The sequence below is a fragment of the Bombus pyrosoma genome, linkage group LG15 (assembly GCF_014825855.1).
Source record: "Bombus pyrosoma isolate SC7728 linkage group LG15, ASM1482585v1, whole genome shotgun sequence".
NCBI lineage: Eukaryota > Metazoa > Arthropoda > Insecta > Hymenoptera > Apidae > Bombus > Bombus pyrosoma.
In genome coordinates this window covers 2,390,916-2,417,220 of record NC_057784.1, presented here as the reverse complement: position 1 = coordinate 2,417,220, position 26,305 = coordinate 2,390,916, and the positions used below count along the sequence as shown (strand labels likewise).

The 26,305-nt window shown below is 43.8% G+C and overlaps 1 protein-coding gene across 3 annotated transcripts; it reads left to right on the top strand.

Moving 5' to 3' along the window:
- Positions 1 to 46: 46 nt before the first annotated feature.
- Positions 47 to 26,234, top strand: LOC122575446 (semaphorin-5A-like). Of its 3 annotated transcripts, none has more exons than XM_043744383.1 (14): positions 47 to 585; positions 11,688 to 11,826; positions 16,116 to 16,212; positions 19,879 to 20,086; positions 21,076 to 21,281; positions 21,355 to 21,454; positions 21,718 to 21,917; positions 22,678 to 23,160; positions 23,258 to 23,540; positions 23,627 to 23,999; positions 24,126 to 24,208; positions 24,429 to 25,167; positions 25,304 to 25,509; positions 25,606 to 26,234. In XM_043744383.1, exons 2-14 carry the CDS (start codon positions 11,736 to 11,738, stop codon positions 25,807 to 25,809), a joined length of 3,273 nt encoding a protein of 1,090 aa, XP_043600318.1. In that variant the 5' UTR covers positions 47 to 585; positions 11,688 to 11,735; the 3' UTR covers positions 25,810 to 26,234. The 3 variants fall into 3 exon arrangements, with proteins under 3 accessions (XP_043600318.1, XP_043600317.1, XP_043600319.1); XM_043744382.1 differs by lacking the exon at positions 47 to 585 and adding an exon at positions 5,296 to 5,424; XM_043744384.1 differs by lacking the exons at positions 47 to 585; positions 11,688 to 11,826; positions 19,879 to 20,086.
- The last annotated feature ends 71 nt before the right edge of the window (positions 26,235 to 26,305 follow it).

Sequence of the window (26,305 nt, the reverse complement as noted above, 5' to 3'; positions counted from 1 at the left end):
GAAATATGAGAAAGGAAGGAGCGATAGGGCCGAAGCAGAGTGTCCTACGATAGAAAGAGATCGACGGTCGAGAAGTTCGGAAGCAGCGCTGCTGGTCTGTCGGCCATCTAGGGAGAATCGAAGAAAACTGCAAAGTGGTCTTTCCACTGGGGACCTCGTGTATACTATACGCGTATGGGGTTCAAAAGAACGAGCCACGGTAGTGGGGAGATTGTACGACGAACGACGGTGCCTCAGTGTTCTCGCGGCAGTCGAGACGCATGGGTGTTATGTAATGTGAAGTTATTGTTTGTGTTTCCAACCTAACCTAATATACATTGAAACCCACGTTGCTTTTCTCCCTTTTCTCCCTATTTGCCATAAAACATTGGCGCTCGTTACTTGAATCACAAACTGCGAACTGAAAGAGCGCATCTTTTATGAAAAGTTTCGCGTCCAAATCTTCGAACGCGAGATCAGACTTCTTCTCGATAATCTGGAGCTCGAAACGAATCACAGGACGACTTATCATGTGGAGGACGGAAGAGAAGGACATGTCGGTAGAATCCATGGATACGTGATTGGTTACCTCCCCCCGAAATCTGTGTAAGTATATATATGCATGCGTATAGATTGTACGGTTTAACTTGACCACTTTACGAGCGACGCGAGTATATATTATTATTTGTCACGCGTTAATCGTCCCGGTTAACGGCTCGTCTATTCGGGTCTCGTCCTCTCCAATGTCGTTCTTACCGTACAGAGTATACACTGTGGTATAACTGCATCTTACCATGGAACAACCATATAAACATCTAAACACTATGCAAATACAATAGAAAAGCTTCTATAGGATATCTCGTTCTTATTTTCATTTGATATCTCAATTGCTTTGATCGATATTGAGGATTGTGCCGGAATAAAATTAATCGGTTCAAAAAAATGAACAATATGATTTCTTCGTCGGTCAAATTTTTTTCGAATTTTCAAGCTCGTCGGTATTTTTTGAAATGGGAGTGTTGTATATATTTTTGATGTATTAGTCAATCCATAGTTTTGAGTTGTACAGTGTGTACACTGTGCAACGAGGAGTATGTTGCTTAAGTACGCAAGATTGCTTAAGTACTCGTTTCGCGTTTTTCCCTGCGATCAGTATGACGTACACCGGTATAATTACTTTTCGATGATTCGAGATTAACCTAGACTTGCCTGTTACGTACTTTAGGAAGCACGCATGAATGATCGCAGAAAAATTTTTCTATCTACTTTGCGACATTTTTTAGTTTAATAAGCATGCAACAGAAACGAGAGATCGTGCGTGTATCGGTAACAACGAGTATCTCGCAGTTCCCTCAAATTAAAAATCTTTCCCAATGATAAAAAATGACTCAAAGGACGCTGTACCGTTGAGAGCCGGGGAAAAGCTTGAAAACAGATTACGCGATTTCAAAGTATCGGACGTAAACACGATACGATGGGACGAGACGAAATTGAAAGGAAAGAGGAGAAAAAGAAGGAAGAAAGAGGGAAAATTGTGTTGGGCCCGAAAGCCGGAGGAAATTCATATGTGTCGCGCGCACAAGAGAGCGTCGCTGTCCGCTCACGGCATGAATTATTTATTTATCGAACCGCTTGTTGTTTTTTAATTTTCGTTACGAAAGCGATCGTCAAATAAGAAGAAGGATAGAATTATAATAGTAATCGTAGCAAAAATTTCTTCGCCTATTTCTGTATTTTATTCATTTAGATTTATCCATTACTGTAGAAAAAAAGTAAAGATAATAAGAAATAAAAATACATAGTGCGGGAATTTTACAAAAGTTTAGGGACGAAAGACGCGTTTAAAAAAAATCGAAGAATGCGAGATGTATTTCCAGCGTAAGAGAAATCGAACGCCGACCTGATTTCTTGCGAGAAGAAAATCGAGGAAAAATTCCACGTTAACACGTGTTCGATAGATTCGAACGAATCGTGGTACATGGAACGCGCGTCGAACGCAGCTTCTCGATTCGATGGGTTTTTTCGAGGTCGAAGAAACAGAGAGGTAGTTTACGAGGCATTTTAACGATTCGTTGCATCTCTCGTCACGCATTGCCCATGAAACGCACGCGAGTCGTGTCGTTTCGTTTCTTTCGGTCACGTACGACGCGTTGGGTCCTTGTTTCTGATAATGTTTTGTCCTGGCTCGCCTACCAACGACTAGGCTCGCTCGGTAATTTGACGATATAATTGAAGAGGAATAATTTTCCTTGCCGTTTATCGAATCCTGTTTACGAAAGTCAACGCTGACAATAGATAAGACTTATGTTTCTTCTAATGGAAACATCTCGATCACTTCGGAGAAATCATTACATAAACGTACGATTAATCCAAAGTGTATAGCTGCACATGTCAATTTAAATTCACGGTATATGCAAGTGAAACGAAGGCGATTCTATCGCACGACGTAAGATGAAAATCACAGATAGGAAGATTGCGTTGGAAGATGATTCGTTTACGAGAAAATCGAATTTGAAAACTTGTCGAGTACACGTAAATTTGCTTAATCTCCGGACAGACGGTATTAATCAACAGAAGGTTATTCTGCGTGCAAAACCTAACCCCAACCTAACCTCAATCTATGAAAGTATTTGAAACGTAACATAGAAAACTGTTGTTCGTATATTATGTGTGTTTTCATTTTGAAATTCCATTGGCGCGTGTAGTAATTTATCGCGATTACGTTGGTAAAATTTGTATCCGGTGTATATAGAAGTTAAAAATTAGTACAGAATGCTGGTTTTAACTCGCGATCAGTCAGAGTCAACGTTACAGGACAAATGGTTCGTTTGCAACCTTTTCTTCATTTTCGATTAATTTACATCCTCCAATATCGTTTCTATCTGTTAATTAAGAACAATATACCGGTTAATAATAATAATAACAATTTGCTAAATATCTTTTCAATTTCGTGAAACTCGAAGAGATCGAAGTATTTATAACGTTCTAAAAAACTATTGCCCGGTCCTCGAGAAATGCTCGATTTCCGTCATATCTCGAGCCATAGCATCTCCCGGACTTGACGCGCGTAGCACGTGAGATTAGGCTGACGGTGTACAACTACACCGTAAATATACTCTTGGAAGTTTAAAATATACATTCAACCCTCGAGATTATCGAGTTTATCCAAAGGTTTCGAAGCACGTACGCTCGTTGACGAATGGAAAAAGGGCAAAGGTTCCATCGTTTGAAACGAAGCGAAGGTGCGGGTGAGAATGTCCGTTTTCGCGGCAGGGTACCCACTCGTTTTGGATGGTCAAACGGATCGGAGCAACTTCTCCTCGCTCGGACCGAAACAACGATCCGTATAAGGAGCTGGCCCACTACCTCTCTCGTGCTCGTTCGTTCGACGTCCGGTCGAACAAACACACACACACACACGGTACTCTTGCGAATCGTTTCTCCGCGAGTAAAAGCTATCCACTTGGGTTCCGTGTCGTCTGCCGTCTCGTCTCGTTTCTTCTCGCGCTGTTTAGTATCAAGTGAGATTGGTTCACCATGTATCTGCACTAAATTACCATTCGAATCTTCAGGTCCGCGTTCCGTGCACGCTCGAAATCGCACTTTCTCGCCTGCGGCAAGGCAGCGCCAATGGTCACCTTGCTGGTGTTTAATTGTATATACGTAAGCTGATTTAACACGTCGACGTTGACCATAACGTCGGAAGGAAATTCTGTTAAGCAGAGATTGGCTTTCATTTAAGTTTGATAAATGTAAGAATTTATGGCTAGCCTGTTTAGCATCCAGTCATTTCTTTTTTTCTTTTTTTTTTTTTCTCTCTCGATAGCGGAGAAAATTTCTGGTTTTGTTAATTATGTCGGAAGTTTTGCTGGGTAGAATTGCCTGGTAATATAATTACATATATTTCGCATAGAAGTGTCACGTAGTTTGATACGCATTCATCTACGTACACTCGTCGACTAATGCGAGAAGAAGAAAGTGGCTTGTCGCGATTAGAATGGTGTTGTATATCAGTTGTAACTAGAAATGTCGCTGTTATTTTAATTTCGTGTCCTGATTCATTTATGCAGCAAGGATTAACTAGTTAAGTGTTGGTAAAGTTAATCTCAGATTTGAATGCATTATACTCTTTTTGCGAAGATACCAGAGAACATTTTGTTATTGATTGCTACGGAATATTTGGCTCGCAATTAAAAAAAAAAAAAAAATATTCGTGTCTGAAAGAGATAACACAGCGAAGCTCGTAAAAGATTTAAGGAAGACATTAAATATAAAACGTCATCGGATATAACGCAATTAATATCTAATTTTTGTTTGAATTGAAATTGAAAGTATGTATCTTTCCGTATCTGATATTGGAAATGCAGAAAGTGTGGAAGATAAAGAAGTAAACGAGAAACTTTCTGGAAAAAGTACCGATAAGACGAAAGTGACGGTGAGTAGATTCAATTACTTTGGAAGCTTTGCTTTCGGTTATTTCGTAACAGCTATCTGTGTATAAATCTGTAATTGTAGTAATCCTGATACAACTTGAACCGAAACATGAAAATATTTTAAAACATTCAAAATATACTCGTTATAGCATCCAACGAATGGGATAAATCCCTCTTTAGGTTTTTCTATCTTTTATTTACGTTTATAAAAACATGAATTTCCACAAATACCATCCGCGATTTATCATACAGCTATAGACTCTGTCTTTAAAAAATGCGTCAGTTATTTTCTAATTCTCTTATTTCTAATTTTTCGTCATTTTTGTCAGTCACCAAAGCTGTAAAAAACCTTCGGTTAATGAAAGACTGAGTTAAGTTTAAGAGTTTCGTAATCGAAAGAAGCATCTGTAGCGAGACATTAACAGAAATCCTGACGAAAAACAGGTGAGGCGATCGCGTGACAGAGCTGTCATCCAAATGAACCACCTTGACGCCAACTCGACCGATTTCTTTCAAAGTTTCCCACCCTCTATGAGAGAGAGAGAGAGAGAGAGACGGAACAGACGAAGCAGCAGAAGGCAAAAGATCGTTGGAGAGGAGTGGTTGGTTGCCGTGAATGGCTTCTTTGTCGAGTTCTTCTGCTACGCGACTCTTCAACCAGAAGGAAGAACAAAACTTTTCTTCCGTCGAGTTGATGAAGCTTTCACGAAGTTTTCAACGTACAACGAGCCCGATATCTGCCTTTGCGTGACATTACACATAATTTGCCCTTATCGTTCTCCCTTGACCGTTCTATCGATGATTTCCCGATAAGCCGTGACTTGACTCGATAACTCTCCTCGATAAATTTCCTCGGCAGACAGCGATCGAGACAGTAGAATGCCGTGGAAATTGTAGAGAGAATACGTTTCGATAATCTATTCTGAAAGCGAGGTGCGCAATCCGAGGGAAATTTATCGCATGGCCAGACTGTTTGACGCCGTTTTCCATTTATCGATCCGAGGAGACGATGGTCAGTTCACAATATGTTTTTATTCGTTTTATATCTTGTGTTCGTGTTGCAATGCTGTGAGATATTATAAGATGAAGTTTCCATAAATTGCGCTCCATTTTTTATTCCTCTAACGTCGATTAGCTGAGCTCTTGTGAAACTAGACTAAACTTGTCAAACTAAACCATCCTACAACAGACAGTTATTATATATAAAAACAAGCGACGAAAGACGCGAACAATCGCGTTTCTCGATTTTTCCGAGTCACTTTTATTATTCGATACGTTGTAAAGCAATCCCATATCGGAGCTGATGACAGTTTCCCGAACGTTTCTCAGAAAACATTGTGAATAATTTATCTCCTGTCTTCGAAACACGTACGTACATTTCTGAATCTATCGGGTGATTTTCTTCTCCAACTGTTTGGTATTAAAATGCTTCCTTTTTAGCTGTCAAATGATACAATAGCGAAAAAACCAACAGAAATGGACTTATCATTCTTTTTGCGTGTCATCTTCCTATAGTATCGTTTCTTTAATCATATAGGTCATCCCTACTATGTGTTTCGTTTTTATAATAAATTCCTGAAATATGGAATGAACGCAAGATAGCGAATTATGAATTTCGACCGACATTTTCTAATTTATCGCGTCTCGATTTATCCGGGCTATCTCGGTTCCAGCGAAGCCGATTATCAATCCAGGTCTCTTTATATTTCGCTCGAAAAAATCACGTATTTTTGGTAGAAATCGCATTCAATCGCTTCGGTACGGTATCAACGAGAAGCTGTATACGTTCTTTCGCACGACACGCGATGTTGGTAACCGCAACCGTGTAGAGGTCGAGTCGATAGCACGCCCTCGTGTTATCTGCAGTGTTAAGCGAACGACCGATCGTCGAACCACCTGTTTCCACTCGATCTCAGAGAGCCACCACCCTGAATGTTGAATCACGATAATGGAGAAAATCTTAAAAATCAGATGCGACGTGATAATGGCAAGGTGTGCGAAATTAAACGAAATACAGTGGCTACGAAAAACGTTAGCGTATACCTTTCTCCTTCGACGAAGATTTTACACATCATTTTCGTAACATGGCACTTTTGCAGTGATATAAAACTGCTAGATGGTATGAAATTTAATATACTTGCACCTAACAAGCGGTACATATGCAAAAATAATTTAAAGCAGCGCTTTTTGAAGCTTTTCCATTCGCCACTCCATTTTGCCCGGGAAAATTTTACGGTAGACTTTCCAATCGTCAATGATGAAGATGTCGTTTTGCGATCGATAAGTGCGTTTAGGGCTATTTTAGAAATTGCCGAGAATCCTAATTTCAAGCAGAGACTCGTTTAAACGATTTTTTTTTTTTTAATAACTCGGTGAATTCTACACACTTCTCACCCCATATGCGATCACGATATGCGATCACCCCATAGTTTTAAGAAGCCCTGATTTAGACTGCGGATTTTTATGCAGCTTCCTACTTTTATTAACGTAATTAAAGAAATGCAACCTACGTAAACATTTATTTCTCCCATTAAATAGGATGAAAAGTATTTGGAATATCTTTTATATTATGCGCATTTCTGCGTGTTGAAATTTTCGTCAATAAATACGTAAGAATCCGTAGTCTGGTTAGAATAAATACAACGACAGCGTGCAAGTAAGAAAACCATAGAAACGAAACGAGATTTGCAAGGAACCCGCGGCTATAAGGTGAAAATTGGAATTAAAATTGGAAATTGAGATCGCGGTCTCGGCCGTGGCCACTGAGATGCCGATCTCGGAGGAGAGCGTACCGACGATGCGGCAGCCTCCGTCGAGGTAAGTCGCGACCGTGTTACCATGTTTGGCGACCCGCTCCCATAAAATTTCTCGCAGGCCGGTCGCGCGCGCGTCCGTCTACACGCAGCTATGTACGCTTCGCTCCTCCGACTAGCAACCTACTCTACTACCGGCTCGAGATAAATCGCGTCCGAGTAACGCGCTCGCGCGAGTGCGCTAGCCACCGCAAGCTTCTATCCGTGGTACTAGGAAACAAGACGGTTCCACCGAGAGAAAGAGACGAACGTACTGTGCACGAGCCACACCCTGCGAGGAGAGTCTCTGGAAAATCGGTAGAGTAAAACGCATCACGGATTGAGGCGAACAGAGATTGATGCGCCACGTGCTGCGTCGTGTACACGGTCTAGTCTTTGCTCTTCTTTGCCATTCCTCGACGATGCTTCGAAGAGAGAAATAGGCACGATGGTGGCAATCGTTGGATCTCGAACTGCTACGGTGAAATAGAAATAATCTCGTTGAAAAATTGTAACCTCAACTTGTAGCTTAGCGCCGTTTACGTTGCGTGTTATTTTTGGAGCTAAATCGAGCCTCTCAGACGCCGAACGGATCAACTCCGCTTTTTATGTAGTTATCGATTTCACATTATCCAGACACGTCGTTACATAATATCCATCGTCCGGAGAAAGAGACCTCGTCTCTGAAAAATTTTCTCTGTATTAATATTTCTGTAAATTTAAAAGTGCAGTGTCTGTAATTGTTGTAATTTTTCTGGATTCCGGTTTATGCAGTTAACGGGCATGTCTTCGAAGCGACTCAATCGCGACGATGTTCGTTACGACAGAGGTACTTAACGCGGTCCATACCGTCTTTCTTGCGAAACAGATTGCGATTTTATTCCAGGAATATTCTCTAAGCTTGTTTGCGTTACATACAGATAGCTATATTTATTCGCTATCTATATCAATAAGTTTAGACTACGCTTCTAGTTCGAAACGCTGATAGTGTGACGAGGCTGTGTGTCTGTATAGTGGTTCAAAGCGAAACAATTGATTGGCTCGATCTAACTTATTTTAATAAGACCACAGCTATGCACGACGTTATAGGTGCTGCTTTGCATCGAATAGGAAAATGCAATTGGATGGAAAATGAATTCAAAGAAGGCGGTATAACTGAGCACAGAATTATCGCATATATTAGGAAAAACGGGAAACTTTAGAGGAGAAAATGAAACGGCCTGGTAGGGCTTTAGGGTTTAGGGAGTCGCTTGTAAACAACAGCTACGAATCGAAAATAAGCTTCTAATCTCTTAAAAACTCGAGCGCGTTTATCGCCTCCATTCGACCGTCGTTATCTCGAAGGTAATCGGAAGAAAAACGAGGCATCTCGTGTGCGATACGAAAGCTCCGGTTGCATCGACTAACGGTGCTCGTCACAGACATTCCGGCCATACATACCTAAGCATACGTTTGAGAAAGACAGGACGACACGGCATGACAGCACGGTATAGCGCGTCTTTTTCTCGTCACGCGCGCATAATCGATCGATCAAGTACGCTTCCGCTAAACGGACCAGGAACTCAAGAAGGACGTCGATCTATCCGTCTATTCTCGCTTCTCGCGATGTCTATTCTTCTTTATCTTCGCGTTTCTTTCCTTCTTGAAATATTTTTTCGAGTTTCTTTATCTTTATCGTTCGATTAGATCATTTCAAATGCCCTTTTTTTCACGTTGTTGAATCCCGTTGATACTTCTATATTGGACAAGTTGCACGATTTCGAGTCATCCGTTCGATCGAATCGCTTGAATTCGTGCGGCTCGTCTAACACGAAAGAACCTTGAACAACGTGGAAAACCTTTTTCTCATCTTCTCCCTTCGACATCGTTTCCTGATAAACCGAGCTCGTTCTCGCTTGATGGGAGATAGGCGACGACACGTTAAGTCTTCGCTCCACGTATCTCTTCCACGTGATAATTAAAGTTTACGTTTATTTATTCGAATCCTGTTATCTGACACGAGCAAATAAAAAATACGGAGCTAGAAACGGAACGATATACATCGAAAATGTGACGAATTTGATGTCTCGTAGATACGAATTGAGCACAGTTGAATGTCGTTTATTTGCAGGAAATGTACAAAATATAAGACCGAGTAGAATCGGAAAAGTAAAATCAACTAGCGAGTCAATGCTTGCGATTAAACGAGATAGATTCAAACGACGATCTAGTCAACTAGTTAAGCAACGATCGCAACGAGTTTCATTAATGCTGCAACTCGTAACTTGCGTTCAGACGGAAAAATGAATGTTTAGCTTCGTACCAAGGTACTCGTTGCCAACGAGTATTCCATATTTAATACATTCCATATCGTTCCGTAGTGCCACCTTCTTCGATCTCGAAACCGTTCGACGTACCGTATGCATGTACCTACATGCATACGCGTGTTCGGGACAAATACGGTAACTTTGGTGCTCCTCGTTGGCCTTATTCGTGGCGATGTCACGGTACACCGTTTCTCCTCTGATATATCTCGATATATCCGCCTCTCTGACTCCACCTCCAATTTTATAAGTGTCCAAACGATCGATCGTAATACACGGAGGACTCGAAGGGACGACAACGATAAAACAGCGAAGCGACGAAACGAGTAACAAAAATTGCCTGCCGCGATATTTATATTCGAAGAAAGCACCGTATCCTGTTTAGGGTTTCTCGAGACCACCGTGACGTTCGTACCACCCTAGTATCGCGCAAGCAACCATGGACTTTTAAAAAGTTTACCCTACCGAGACCACCGCAACGTCGACCGGAATATTTTATCGTCGATCAGCAGGAAGGGGATACTCGGAAGAAGAGTCCGGAATTTCGTGCCTCTGTTCTTCCAACTACGCGTTACGTCACGTATCTCCCTCGTCCTATTAATTTGAATCGTTGTTTACGCGAACTTGCACGCGAAGCTTCCTCGAGAATTTCCACGTGTTGCGATCGAATTTCCTGCATTTCCATAATATCAATCCATCGTGTCCATTGCGCTACTTTATCCGTATACAGCAGCACCCTCCGTAACGCGAAATATACGTTCCGGGTTAGACGGATTTCGCGTTGTACGAATCCAAGAGCGCGAAGAACTGTAACTAAATAAATATGTATTCTTTAAAAACGTTATAAAACACTGTAAACAACGCCTTCTTGTCGCACAAGGGTTAACGCAAAACTCTGGTTCGAGTGAATTATATATTTTCAACAATTTGTTAATCGCAATTTCTAAATTGCACGCGGGGGTAGTGGCGCAATTTTTAGTCCGCGTTACAGGGAGTCCGACTGTAGAGATCCTTGGGAAATATTTCCACGCGAATCTTGGGCAAATATATCCATGCGAATCTGTGGGAAATATATCCGCGCAAAGTTTCAGGAAGAATTTCCATGCAAACCTCTGCAGAGAATTTCGCAGCACTTTGTTTTCTTATATTTATACCGCATGTTTTCTCTATTTCTCGTCACACTTCCGAAGCAGACAGAGTCTGTATATACACATATCGTAACCACGTGGGTCCGTCGACGTCTCGGGACGCGTCCTCCTTTATCCCGCTATCTATTCATAGACGAGAAAGCGAGCTGTCACCGTGACACGGACGTTCAAAGACAAAGAGCGTGCAAAAGAAGAGATGTCGGGCCGTAGCCATTGTCGGGAAACGCGGGGCACATCCAAATAAGCATCCGCGGCCGTACGATAACAGCTTGGTTAGGTGAGAAGTTAGAAACGTTGCGATCGATGTCGAATTTGACGGACTGTTACCTGTAGTTAACGTGATTGCACGTACGTGATCCGATGTTGTTTTCCCTTAAATCAACGTTCGTACGACGTACCTCTAACACACAGTAGTAGCGCATTGGCCAATCGCCCACCGTTTGCAAGTATCTGTCACAACTACAAATACAAAGAACTTTTTCATAATTACGTGCAACGAGGGAAACGGCGTTCTTATTTACTTTTACGATCGAGAGGAAGTCAAACTGGTAAAGAAAGAAAGAAAATTGTACAACATAGAAAGTAGTCTGTGAAATAAATGACATAGCGAGACGAGAATCGATAAAGATCTAGACTTTAAAATTCGTTATTCGTCACAGTATCGTCGGCAGTTTCGACGCTCGTGTGACGGAAATGCGACTTGGCGTTGCAAACGGGGATCGCTTTTTCTTTTATAAAAAGCCGGACAAATGAAAGTCGAGTATCGATCTGAGGCTGCAGATCGATCGATCATTCGCTGATCACGAGAATAAATGCGATCTGGACGCAAAGAGGTAGTCGATACGGAGACGCAGGCGAGGTCGTCGACCTTGCGCGCGCTCCCGGTCGTCCGCTGTTTGCCGACTTTCGTCCGCGACGCCTTCTCTCCGTATACGCGCGTCCCATGGCGTCCGCGAGGCTTCTCGGCCGCCTTAGGGACACAGCTTTCCCGGCGACGCCGCTCATCGATCATTTCTACGTTTCTGCTTCCAGGTGAGAGAACACTCGAGAGAGGGAAAAGGAGGACAAAGCCCGATCGGGATGGACCGGTGGCCGGTGCGACTCGCGATTCTGGGCACGCTGATCGCGGGCCTACGCGCCACCGACGACTTTCGACGTATCTCCTACGAAGGTAAGAACCGTATTATCGCACTCTTTTTTAAGATTATAGTCCAGTACGCGATAAGAGGACGACTGTACACGTGACTTTTCGCACGTACGACGCGAACGTCGAGTAAACTTATGCTTCCACGAGAGATTCTTTCTTATCATAGACGATTAGCGCAAGAAAAATCGCGAATGTTTCTTAAGGCTCGATACAGACGAACCACTTTTTCACATGCGTTATCGAGAAAAGAGGAATGTACACGGGGAGATACAACGCTCGCTGCTAGGACCCTCTTGCACAATATTAAACCGATATTGTCAGTAGACTGCGAGTGCTTACGCAAACCCACACTTTTGTGGAAACGGTTAATGAAACGGAATGCGAGCAGAAATCTGCTTCGTCCATTAAATATCTAGCGCAACGTGTATTATATATATGTTTGATGTTTCATGTTTTTCCGCGATACGTGTATTTTTACATTTTCAGATTTCTTTTCTGAAATGAATACACGCGCACAGCCTGAATTTCGCCAATTGCGAGACGATAGGAGGCCGTTCAGAAGCCACTTTGATCAGTTCTGTAAATAAGCAGAAGAGTTTCATAAATAAAGCGACGATCGTAAAGAAAACTATCTTAGAATCTGCTGTTATCTACGTTATCGTAGTGTAACAAATAAGCTCGTAAAAGAAAATAACATTATCGACGATTGAACATTAATCACGTACTTATCTGACGAAATCGAAAAATTGATGAATTGATCAATTGATAATAAATCGAAGATGTTGATCGATGTAGCTTAATTCTTAATCTATACAGATGGCAGCTTTGTTTTAGACTATTTTTACTCCCACACTCTCGATAGTCTTGAATCATGCATCCACGTCAGAGTAATTTTGAGAATCTCTACTCTTAGACGAGATAGAAAATTATCACGAACTATCCCACGGATCGCTCAGAGTCGCAAAGTAGTTTGCGCAAGAGTTAGAGAAGACGATCGTCAACTCGTGGGCGTGAAGGCGCGTTGGTCGCGTGGCGATTCGACCGCTTCGAAGTGTCTAACTCCTTCGCCAATTTATCCATCGTACTATAGACGAGAGAGAGAGAGAGATGGTGGCAGAGAGAGAGAGAAAGAGTCGTTGAAAGTTTCGCCGCGATTTCGAGCGATTCGTCCGCGAGGTCCGCACTTGGTTTCGACTCGACCACGCTGACGCGTAGGCGACGAGCGTGGCACGCGTCGCCACGCGCGCGTGTTCTCGCTGCTCCTGCTTCGGCTCCTGCGTCGATCTGGCGACACCCGTTTCGAATCCACGTCCTCTTCTCTCTCTCGTAGTTTTCCTCTCTGTCTCTCCCCGCTGCGATCGATTCACGGATCTTTACGGATCCTTAGCGCTTTATTATGTCTGTTGTCTCGCATAGCATCGCGTTGCATCGTTTTTCCTTTCTCTTATGCGAGGTCGCGGACGCGTAATTTCACGACCTCGAACATCCTCCTACGTTACGGCGTGGAAAACCTTTTTGTCGCGCCTTTGTCGAGTTGCGTCACCGTACGATCGTTACAACGACGATGACGATGGATTACGTGTGCCGTTGATAACGCGGCCTCTTTTACTCCGTTTTTCACGAAACACGTAAATACGTTCCTGCCGATTTTCGGATTTGAACGAAAGATCAAGCGATAGAACGAAGGAATTTTAATACGTATCGATAATGTTAGAAGTGAAAAGAAAACTGGTTTAAAAAATCTGTGAAAAAGAATCGCCGCTGATAAGTCGAGGACGAAGTTGCGTATAAGAAGGTGAGTGTTACTTTAATGTCTTCGATACATCGATATCACGAGCGATGTATTTAGGATTTTCTCAATGTTCAGCGGCATTCCTTTACCGGGCTCCTGTACATTTCATTTTCATAAACAAGATACGAAATTTAATATACTTGGATCTAATTTATTACATTCTGGAGAATTACGATCGGCCTGTTTGAAATTGATTTCTCTTTAATAACCACTAACTTCATGATTATATATGTTTATCAGAAAAAAGATATTTCGCATGCATCATAAATTAAATCACCTAATAAATTAAATTCCGTAAAAAAGGAGGCAAATGTCCTTTGTACGACACAGTGTGTACATGAACCTGTTTGTCCATCAAACACGGGCAAACAGTGTGTTCTCCTGACCGTAGATCGATAGGTGAACGCGGACGACACGATGGATGGAAGGAAGAAAATGCGAGGGAAAAGAAAGAAACTCGTCCTGGGGAGTAAAAGAAGTGTGGAAGAAGGTGGCGCGGGGAGGGTTTGGGTCCGCATGGAAAGGGAAGTGGCAGGGAACGAGAAAGAAAAAGAAAAGGCGGAGAGTGAAGGGAGGATACCCGAGAGGCCTTCGAGATCAGGTTATGCTAACTGGGGCCCGTTCGTCCCACACGTATCTACTTATAAGCGCACGTACGCGGTTACACGGACCCTGTTGTCGTACTTGTGTGCGTAGGAGGCACGCGCGACACAGGCAAACGCGTGCCCGAATACGTGGAAACGCGAGAAGTACGACGAACCGCGCGGAGCTACCTTTGCGGAATCGTTTCGCCGCGTCCGCAAAACCGGCTGGAAAACAATAAAACGAAGACAAGGAGAAAGAGCAACGAGAAACGGAGAGAAGAGAAAGCGACAAAGATGCAACTATTATATATAAAAGAGCATAAGAGCTGATGAAAAATATTCGAACGCTCGTACGGGTTATGCGAAACATTTTGAAATTTCGTTGATGCTGTAACCACACCTGACTATTCCCATTGTATTAGGTCATCCGAAATGTTCCTTTCGTTTTAGAAGGAAATAACGGATGCGCAATATTTTCCGTTTTCTATTGTTTTATCGCATTACGTATGATCCATTTTCTTCTATCAAAATGAAGATCACAACGGATTCGACGGATTAGGTTTCACGTTTGTACAAAGATGCGTCGTTGTAAAACACGCGCCTGTAAAAGAAAGACACTTTAAAGTTTGAAGACATTTAGTGCAAGCGCTATGTATTTCGCGGATGTCGCGAAAGTGTGTAAACAGTCGATCGTTCGGTCTATCGATAAACCGCAAAATATTACAGTAGGGCACCACCTAGTTTATATATATATATATATATATGTTTGACACCATTTGTTATATATTTAAGACGATAATTCTTTACTGATTACATGTTTGCAGTGAATGTCCTGCAACATTTGGGTTGTGTATATTTTGATTGTACACATAGATTGATTCTTTATTTTACCAATATATTCACGATAATCGTATCTCACTAGTGTGCTAATAAAATTTCAAAAAGCTTCTATGTAACCTATATATATATATATATGTATATGCAATATGTACATGAAAGTTTCCTCCGGTAAGTGTGCAAATACTTTGGTTCATTTTATCTAGAGACACGTGAATATCTTGAAAATTGTATGCGATAAGGAAAAATGTTTCAGACACATGTTTTGCGATATCTAGGGGCTCGTACGATGTCGATATTCATCTTAACCTGCATATATATTTACTAACTACTAAGTGAACTGCACATGTACACAAAGGGAGAGAGGAACGCAAAGCGAGAGAAACTCACGATATCGCGAATGAAACGCGTCCGCTTTACGCGATGTTCTCTTCTCGAGCATGGAGACGAGAAAGGCCGAGCGAACGCGCCAACATTTACCTACGCGTTGACGATGGCACGAGAAAAGTTTTCCCGCTTGAACAATTTTTCATCGATCGAAACTCCTCGATGTGGGGAACGATACTTTCGATCTGGAGCCCGCATCGAGCACGCCAAAAAAAAAAAAAAAAGAAACAAACTGGAAAATCTGCTGGCTAGGAAGAAGATGCTATAGCTCGTCGCTAAACTAGTTTGTCCGGAAGCGAAAAACGACTCCGCTTACATCCTCTCGTTCTCGGAACGTGGAAACGATCGCGATTGCGATGGCGACACACGCAGGACAAGAAGCGGAAGAGCAACATCGATGGAATTCGTTGAAACCAAGAGAACCTCGAGTTTTTCTACGTACTCGAGTTGCGTCCTTTATTCTTCTTCTATTTTCCTCTGTGTGTACAGTCTTTTCTTCACTTAACGTTTAAAATCGTATGGATCGCAGCGCTATCGGGGACGCCATAAGACAAAGCGCAATACGCTACTTTCCATTATATCGCATAGTTCGTTAAAATAGTTGGATTTCTTCGATAAACTTTGCTAAGTCGTGACTCGATAGTCGTTCGAATTCTGACGTGGGAACGCGGAACGGGGAAATTGCACTTACAGCGATTTAATTATCGTTCCAGATCTGGCGGATGCTAGCCAGTTCCAGCGAGAGGGAGTCACCACGTATTCTCAGCTTCTGTTCGATGTCGCTAGACAGCAGGTCGTCGTCGGCGCACGGTACGTATGTTGCGACTGGATGCCATATAACGAACCATATAATCGTAAAGTGAGGCGTTAATTCTTCGAGTAAACGCATGATCGAACACGGAAACGCGTTCGCGAACGTGTCGCGAATGCGAAAAATGGAAACCGATCGCGAGATCGACGTACGATTTGGCTATCCGCCGAGCCGTCAACCGGTTATTTTTCTCGACGACCGAGAAGCGACCGGTCTCGTCGACGGGGCTCCTCCGAGGATCGGGATAGCGTCCTGGCCGCTCGCCAAATTGCTCGCGTTTCACTCGACTCACAAAAATACGTTTTTCACCGAACTCCAATTCTCGAGAGTCTCTAGTGCCATTGGAATGGGAATTAACGAGACTGAAAGCTTCACGATGATTTCATGGATAGGATACAGGTAGCACACAGTGATATACGAACAGCTGCGTGTGAAAGTATTAGATCATTTACGATAATGTTACCTTAATGGCAATTATGTAATCGTATATCTAATTGACTGTGAAATCCTGGATCATTCTATATATTATTTCTATGTACACTTCCAACCATCAACGTCAAGACGCTTATGTTCGCTACGTCCATTGAGAAACCGTAAGAGATTTTACTTCATTCGGTGTTTTACATTAGAAGGCACGAACGAAGTAACAGATTTATAAAAAGTGAAAAGCGCACAATTTGTATTAAATATCGGCCGACGTTGTGAAACTTATAACCGGCAGTGTATATACGCGATTATCGGACGTGTATTTTCTTTGTATATATACGCGCGTTGCTCCCTATTCGCTATCGCTGCTACGATGCACGAAAAAAAAGAAAAAAAAAGTAAATAAATAAATCGCTCGTCCGCACCTAAGGGTACAACGAGATAGCTCGGATAGCAGCCGCATTCCAGCTACCCGACCGGCTGCTCGAAATCGTCGAGGAACGCGCGAACGCCGGTGATCGATTTTCGCGATCGAGTACCGATCGAATCGAGCGTGGAAAGGAGCGTACGCCCTCGTGTTACCTTCTATTAATAGAATGCTAGTTATTAACCGCGACCCACGTACGCGCGCGGCCAACTGGTCGAAGAAACGGTGCATGTACGCTTGTCTCGTTGCTGAAAACAAAAAAGAGAAGAAAAAAAGGAGGAAAAGAAAAGAAAAATCCAGCAAATCCGAGGTCGTTCTCTGACATATTTAAACCAAACCCAAGAAACATGTGGAAACTAACACGGTGAAATCGCGTTGGTAGAATCTGTTGCAAGACGAGTCGCTTTCTCGCGAATTTATCGCGACTTTCGAAGATCGATCGAAGAAAACACGAGCGTGGAAACGCGACCGAGTTGTGGAAATAGCAAGAGGAGGGAAAGGGTGTGCTCTGGTCTAGGTGCGTGCACGCGACACGGCGCCACGATTTGCATTCTTCCAGTTCGATTCCCGTGGTCGACAACCGTGACGTCACTGAATAGTAGATTACCAAGAGCGTGTCGCACCGAGATCGCGACAGGTATGGCAGAGACGTGTTTTTCCCTCGTCTCGTTGTTAAAACCAGCGGTTCCTTTCTAAGATAGGACTAGCTTTACCCGTTGTTGAAACGTTTCTTCGCGTCATCTTCTCGTAAATCAGAAACGATCGTATTTCCAGGACGAAACACGCTTTTCTCGTCTTTCTTCCTACAGCCTTGTACATTTCGCTCTACCCGATTTATCAACCTTGTGGCGATTCTAGAATTTTTTACAGCTCAATGTCTCTTCAACTTGAACCTCGAAGAGGACTTTCGGTGTTTCGAAAGAGATTCCTTCGCATTTTCCACGAATATAAGAAATTTCCCAATCATAGAGAAGTTCGGTTCAGAGAGCTAACTCGCCTGACGAAACGCCATCCTCAACTTTTCATATTTACATTCGCAAATACCGAGACGTAATTGGAACTGATTTGTTCTTATTATTAAGCTTTAATTTCTTAATTTCTTAATTATAGAACTTTCTGATTAGGAGATGACCTGGTTAACAGGTTGATAATTAATGGATTCATTCTGAATTTCTGTCACGCACTGCTGCTGCTGCTTTATGCTCTCCTCGTACGGCCATCGAACTCCACTCTAGACGCGTAACAAACGCGAGTCGTTGGACACAGTTTCGTCGGACGAGAACGAGGTCTCCGAACGATCCATCCTATTCGTTTAACGAACAGGAAGCAATCTGTCTCAATAGGATTGCCCGTGCGCGTCGTACTCTTGTTCTACTACACTGTTCATACTCGACCCTCGAGTCGATGGTTCGTGTCCTTTCACGTCTCCGCCTCTGGTTTTCAACCCTCGTCTAACTGATACAGGATTACATCCGATACACGCTACGGCGTTCCAGGTCTGTTTGTCTACGTATCATCGTAGACCGCGAATATTTATGCAAATTCATATCTTAACAATAGCGTAACAAATGGAAGCTAGAAAATGATTTTATTGGTAATTGTCAGATTGCAGATTCTTCTACGATTTTATGTTTCTCCGGGAACCAAAGAGGTGGAATGTACGTAGTAACTCGTTTCGTTTGCTGAAAACCATGACGCGTACTCCGTTAAGTTTATCATAAATCAGCTGATATAGCCGATCTTTGGCCGGAGTCTTATAATTTTTGTTAATAACATGGCTGACGATTCTAGGAATTTATTGGCTCTGTAAACATTCTGTAGCCCGTGAAACACCGATTGTCAGGCAACGAAGCTTTCGACATGCCGCACGCTGGAAAGAGAAAGATATTGCTCAGTGGGGAGATTATATCGCTATATCGTGGCAGTGATTCTAAACAAAACACGACCGCGGGAAAGAAGGTCGCTGTTGCGTTGCCGATATCCGTAAATTGTTTCCAGCTCTTATTTTCGATCCCTGTGATTCCTTTCGTCGACTTTCACGCGCCTAACGCTTACTCGGCAAACGCTCCTTAAGATGGTAAAAATCTCGTCAAAATCGGTTCAGTGGTTCTCGGGATTAGCTCGAACATACGGACGCTTATCGGGAACTCTATTTCATACCGTATAATAGATGTATAAAAATCCGCGGTAGAAGAGAAACATCTTATCGAGATACAACGGTGTCGAATAGTTTTTCCCAACACGTGTAATCTCGCTACTCTTTAACGAGTTGCGCTGTGTAAATTCAATTTTACCGACAAATAATTTTCATACAATAGCCGTCTCGTTATATCGTGAAACTCGCCACACTTTTCCATAATTTCGAGGCTCCTAGTTCACGTGTCACATTCATGTCGATACGATACACGTGCAACGCTTCGCTGTTGCGTTAAACAGTCGATTTTGTATTTTTATACAGCGAAAGTAAAAGGAGTGAGATACAATGTCGAGCCTAACTGGACGTAAGATCGCAAAGGGTTAATCGGCCCGTGTTCGATACCCAGGCCGATCGCGGAGCCGCTTCGCTCGACTAACGATCGCTTTTGGTGCGACTGTCGCGCGCGTAGTCGCGCATAGTTGCGGCGTGCGCCCACGTAGGCGCCGTTTATGCTTCGTTGCGAGTTTTCTACGGCGTGATTGCGCGATCCGCACGCTCTCACCGTGCCGCCGCTTGCGAGCCACGGCTTTTTACACGCGTCGCGACCCACGCGTACTTTAAGCCGAGACTTTTAGACTCGCCGAGCCAAACGAAAACGAATCGTTGCGATTCCAGAGATAACCTGTACCGGTTGACGTTAACCTCGTTGACGCCGCTCGAACACGCCTCCTGGCCCGCGCCAGAAGATAAGAGCAACACCTGCCAGAACAAGGGTCAAAGCGTCGAAGACTGTCGCAACTATGTGAAGGTTCTACTCACCAACGGAAAGAGCCTATTCACTTGCGGCACGTACGCGTTTAGCCCTTGGTGCACGTGGAGAGAGGTAAGTAACCGTACGAAGTAGAGAAAGCGCACGAGATTATGAGCATATCAGGCGGAAACGATATTCCAGTATCGCGACTACTAGAGTTAGTTTATTAATGACAGGTAGATCGAACAGGTGTTAATTGAACGGAGAATAATGTTCGTTAGACTAACCAACTAATCGCAGCAAACGCGCAATAATCAGCACAACTAATTAATTAATCAACGATTCGACTCTCATCGACGCAATCCGCGCTCTTTCACATCTCAACTCGTACTGTTATTAATTCGTTCTTTGTCCCCTAGCAACCCCTTGTCTTTCGTCCTAGCCTCGCTACATACATGCTCAGCATGTACATCGGCAACCGCTCGTTTATAATTCACGCGACAACACACCCCCCCCAGGCTTCTCATCCATGATACTACAATATACGTAACTAGATTGCGAACGTTGATGCATTTATGGAAAATCCGAAGATGGAAAAACGCGAAGAATCCATATTATGTTCATATAGAATTCGCGTATGAAGCATTCAATGTGTACGAGATGTAAAACTTGGCGAGTGACACAAATGTTCGCTTAGATTCTTAGATTCTTTGGTTAATTTGCGTAAACATCCGTAGTCTGGATATATCGCAGCTATAAATTAACGCGCGACACCCATTGATATACGCGTAGCTGTATCAAGAATCGCGAAGGAAATTTAAATCTTGCACCTGTTTCCTAGAGGAAATCTAAATCTTCGACTGTAAAAGCTATTTGAAGATCGATATATCCTACTTGCGATATTTCGTTCAGACTTTCGTCTTTCGACGTTCCGCGAACATTTCTCAGCGTGCACCTAGAAACATTGGGGCAGGAATAGAAACGTTTACGGAACGCTGGAACAGTTCATTCGGTTTACCGCTGTTATATTTGCTCGAGATCTTATTGGCAATGATAGTACGATGTATCTTTTCCACACACCTGCAGTACGTGAGAACAGGGTCGATTGGATTATTTCACAGATCGAGAACATCAGCAGCGTAACCAGCGAGATGTCGGGCGCAGCAATGTGCCCTTACTCGCCGCGTGCCAACGTGACTGCGTTATTAGCCAGAGGTCCAACAGGTGGATTGTTCACCGGGGCGCCAACCGATTTTTCCGGCGCGGATCCAGCCATATGCAGAACGCTTGCCTCGCCAAATCTTCGAACGCATCAGTACGACTCCAGGTGAGTCGTTTTCCCAATTCTCGGCCATATCTCTCGCAACCTCGGTATCTTCAACGTCCGTGGCCGCTTTCAGATGGCTAAACGACCCGCAGTTCGTCGGCAGCTTCGAGACGGAGGATCACGTGTACTTCTTGTTTCGCGAATCGGCCGTCGAGTACATCAATTGCGGCAAGGTAACGCGTTTTAACGATCGATCGACCGAATCGTTGCACAATGATCTGCAAAGCTCTATATTTTATGGTTAAAATTAAAAGAAAAAGAAAGCCACTCTTTTTGTAGATTTAGTTTTTACGACACGAGATAATTCGACCATCTGCGGTAAATTATTTGAAAAATTTGTATTATTTTGCACCGTGCAATGGATTCGCCGATCTCGTTCCCTCTTCCTCTCTAACTGTCCGACGTCCAAAGATCTCTCTGTTTTCGTTGTTTTCAGAAAGTCTACTCGAGAATAGCGAGAGTGTGTAAAAACGATCGCGGGGGTAAAATTATGATGAAAGAGGTCTGGACCACGTTCAGCAAGGCGCGATTAAATTGCTCTCTCCCCGGCGAGTTTCCTTTCTACTACGACGAGATTCAGGGCGCGGTCTATCATCCGGAAGAAGGCATCGTTTACGCGACGTTCACCACGCCCATGTAAGTCTCAGAGTCTCTGGATGTGTTACGTCGTAATCGCATTCCGCGTATCATCTCACGTTCGCTTAACATTTCTCCCCATGTCTGTGCCGGTAAGAAGCTCACGAAGAAACGAGGAAATTGGTATGTACAGTTTCCCGAAATTTCTCTCACGAAAGGGTGCTACGATGAAGAGGAAGGTCCGCTTTTCCAGTAATTTTAGTACACCAACGAAAACAGACTGAAAATCAGGATATCTCGTTTTCAAAGTGCTATCAATTGATAATCAACCAATATCGGTAGTAATAAACTTTTCGGCTCCCGCGATAAAATGAACTTGCAGCGACAACTTTTGTATTGGGTCGTCCGAAAAGTGTCTTTCTTTTACAGACACGTCTTTTACAACGATGCATCTTTATACAAACATGAAACCTAGTCTGTCGAACGCTGTGGTCCTTATTTTGATAGAACAAAATGGATCATACGTAATGTAAAATATCGTGCATCCGTTATTTCCTTATAAAACGAAAGAAACTTTTCGGACGACCTAATAAGTTCAATTGTTCGATTTTGCGTACCTCTGATCAGATTTTATCGCGTTGTATCCCCTACCTCGTATCTGCATAAGAATAGAAAGTTTTAGGGCGGTTTTATAGTTGCCAGACGCAGCGTATTTTTTCGTTTCTTAGCATACTCTTCTTCTGCTTTGCTTTTTTCGTTTCTTGAATGACGAAGAAGGGGAGAAAGACCGAAACTCGCTAAACTCGACGTGTATTTTTAGCAATGGAATTGCCGGGTCGGCGATATGCGCGTTCAACATGTCCGCGATCACCGCGAGCTTCAACGGACCTTTCAAGCACCAAGAGAATTCGGGCGCTGCCTGGGAAAGAAGGCCATCTCATCACAATCGTCAAAGATGTGGTTCAAACGCGAACGTCGCTCCTCATCAGATTATAGACAATCAGAGGTACCAGCTGATGGATGATGCGATCCAAAGCACGACACTGGAGCCATTGCACACCGCTTTACTCGAGAGATTCACCTTGATCGCTCTCGATGTCACGCCAACTAAATTGCACCGCGGTGTCACCGTCCTGTATGTGGCTACTGATGTTGGTTTGATCAAGAAGATCTCGGTTTTACCGCGTACGCAGGAAACTTGTATCGTAGAAGTTTGGGGTCCCTTACCATCTACGCCGATGACCATGCAATTCTTGAAGGACACGCAGAGTCTGTACGTTGGTACAGAACTCGGTCTATCGAGGTACGCGGTACCACATAGATTATAGATAGTAATGTCTGTCGTTGGGCCCACATTGGTCAGATTCTGTTCGAGAACAAAAGGAATATCGTATTTGCAGAATACCCGCTGCCCAGTGCCATAGGCATCGAAGCCGCCAGGCTTGTCTCAATGCCCAGGAGCCATATTGCGGTTGGAACGAGCATCTGATGAAATGCGCACCGGCCCCGAAGCAAAACCATCTTGCCAATCACTGGCATCAAGAAGTCACCAAGTGTCCTGTCCTCACAGATCCTGTGGATGGTGGCTGGAGTGCCTGGAGCTCTTGGTCTCCGTGTCAACACGGCACCACGGATCATGGGCATTCTCATTCGCACGCGCATTTGCACCTTCACGCCGAGACGGTAAGCCAGTGGCACGCTGTCGTTCATGTCGGCGTAATGCACGAATAGATGGCGATAAATCAAAAGCGAATCCTTGCTTTCACCAGGGCTCAGACACTTGTCAATGCCAGACACGGGATTGCAATAACCCGCCTCCGCAGCATGGCGGAGCAACTTGTTCAGGAGCTAAAGTGAGAGTAACCAATTGTACGGTTCATGGCGATTGGACAGCTTGGTCATCCTGGTCAGCGTGCTCACAAACCTGCGGCTTCGCTATGAAAACACGTCGACGCACGTGCACGAATCCGGCTCCGGCTTTTGGAGGGCGAGTGTGCGTTGGTCACGATCACGATGACACCGTCTGTATAAATCTTCCACCTTGTCCTACTCCAGCGAAGGTGGCACCGCCACCACCGCAGACGTTTGGTCAGTGGTCATCCTGGAGCGCTTGGAACGCTTGCTCTCGACCTTGCAACGGTGGTAAGCGCGATACGAAGATTTCACCAGTTCTTCTTCTTTAATAAGAATCTCTTGATAAATGATCTCTCGTCTCAATGACTTGTAGCCTGTCTCCTGGTGACTGACTTTTAATCGTCTGTTTGACAGGAATACGGATACGAAGAAGAACGTGTGAGAGTCCATCATCACGAAAACCTGCTACCGTCGAATGCAATGGATGCGACTTTCAAGTAAGAACAGCACGCGTAATAGCTGTAGTAGCTTCGTGAAATTTCATTTATTCCAACGTGACTCCAGGGAAACTCCATTTTATTTAATGCCCGATTAAATAAGCTTCGGCCCATTGAATTCATTTAAATGACTTTTAGACAAGATTTTCAATCTTTGTTATATGTAGTATTATATTTGTTATATTTTATTATCACGGGCTCGCGTTTCTATCTTCTACAGGTCGAGGAATGCAACTCTCATCAGTGCGTAGAAACGAAAAGGTACTCCGGATGGACCCCATGGCTAGCAATTAATGGCAGTCTTCAAAGTACAAACATCGGTTACGTAGAAAAACGGTTTCGATTTAGTTGTCGTGCCCAAACTGACGATCCATCCAGCGTCAGGGTGCAACTAGCTAAAGAGGAAGAGCGCTATTGCAGAAATGACGGTTCCTGTCTAAGAGGAAACGCGAATCCAAATCCGTATGGGGATCTCGGAGCAGAAGCCGGGTGGGGAGAATGGTCCGCATGGCGGTCTTGCGATCGACCTTGCGGCGGAGGTTCTCAGCATAGAATGAGGCAATGCGAATCACCGCCTTGCGAAGGTCCATCCGTGCAAAACAGATTGTGCAATGTGCATCCATGTCGGTCGAACCAAGTTGGAATCGCAGGGGCTGGAGGCCAGTGGTCTTGTTGGACTGACTGGTCCGATTGTTCGGTATCGTGTGGCGTTGGCGTCCGTTCCAGAACAAGAGAATGTCTAGGACCGGAGGGTTGCGAAGGTCCAAGGCTAGTTAGAGAGACTTGCGAGATGCCCAGCTGCGAGTCTTTGGCCGGTTGGGATTCATGGTCACGTTGGACGCCTTGTGACGATGATCATCAACAACATAGGAAGAGACAGTGTCTTCAACACGGTAACGGACTCTGTCAAGGATCCAGCAGAGAGGTGCGCGACTGTTTACCCGATTGCATGGACAATGGTGAGTATGGTCGAACGAAGTCTGACTTATTTAATTAAAATTACCTAGGAGAACTTTTTCGCAGACGCTGAAGCGAAAAAGTTTACTATGTATGGTACATGCATAGCGTATGTTATATTTAAACGTAATTTTTCAGATATAAATGCACTAAAATCGAGCGTAGAACGCTCGGGTGTATCTATCGGCGCGGTAGTAGGCAGTTGCGTAGCCGGATTCCTAGTTGGCTTGGCCGTGACCGCGGTTTTGAGCTTCTGTTACCTGAAGCGACGACAGCAACGAATTCCTGGTAGTCCTCACTATATCAGCAAACAAAACTCCTACGTCTCGGTTCCGTTGAAAGATGTGAGTCGACAGTCTAATCGCTCTATGCTGTAGATGAACATATAATACATAAAAAAGATGTAAAATATCAATATAAAATATCTTCTTTCGATCTAGGTAAACGCCAAGCGACAGCCTAGCTTTTCCGGTAGTACGAATGGTAATGGAACTCTTCGTGGGAAGAACAATCCAAACGTGAACGGTCTCGGAAGTCCAAAACTGTATCCAAAGAGTCTGGACTACGAGTCTGCCACCTTGAAGCGCAATAGCCATGGCCAACAACACATTCGAGTCGATCCTGATCAAGACAAATACTATTGAACGGGCAGCGTGCAATTAGAAATGAACGAATTTATTTCACTGCCAGATGGCTTCTGCGTTGCGATTAAACGCGAAGACCTGACACGAAAACCTATGACGAAGAGACATCGCCATGAAGGCGCATAGCGAGAACGGCGAGCAAGAAATAACGAACGCAACACAACGTGGCTATCATCCGTCTCTCCAACAATTTTGAGCTATGTATGCGAAGCAGCTTAAACGACGACCGCTTCCAAATGGACCGAGGAGAGATGCAAACGCGGACAGATCGCCTATACTAGAGATTCAGTGATATTCACCCCATATACTATATTTGTTTACTCAAAACTATAGAGACGATCAACTCTGGTTTCGCGTTGAACGATTCAGTGCCATCGTTACGTCGCGAACGCGTGCATCGCTTCGTAATCTCGTTAAACATGAATGACAAAGGACGAGCATGTAACGTATCGAAACGTACCTAATTAAACGTGTGTGGATGTGAATATGAGTGCAG

Bases quoted from the DNA above. Each gene is read 5' to 3' on its own strand.
- LOC122575446 (XM_043744382.1), top strand. The intron at 23,541-23,626 runs GTAAGCCAGTGG...TGCTTTCACCAG, and splicing joins TGCACCTTCACGCCGAGACG to GGCTCAGACACTTGTCAATG. The intron at 25,510-25,605 runs GTGAGTCGACAG...CTTTCGATCTAG, and splicing joins TCTCGGTTCCGTTGAAAGAT to GTAAACGCCAAGCGACAGCC.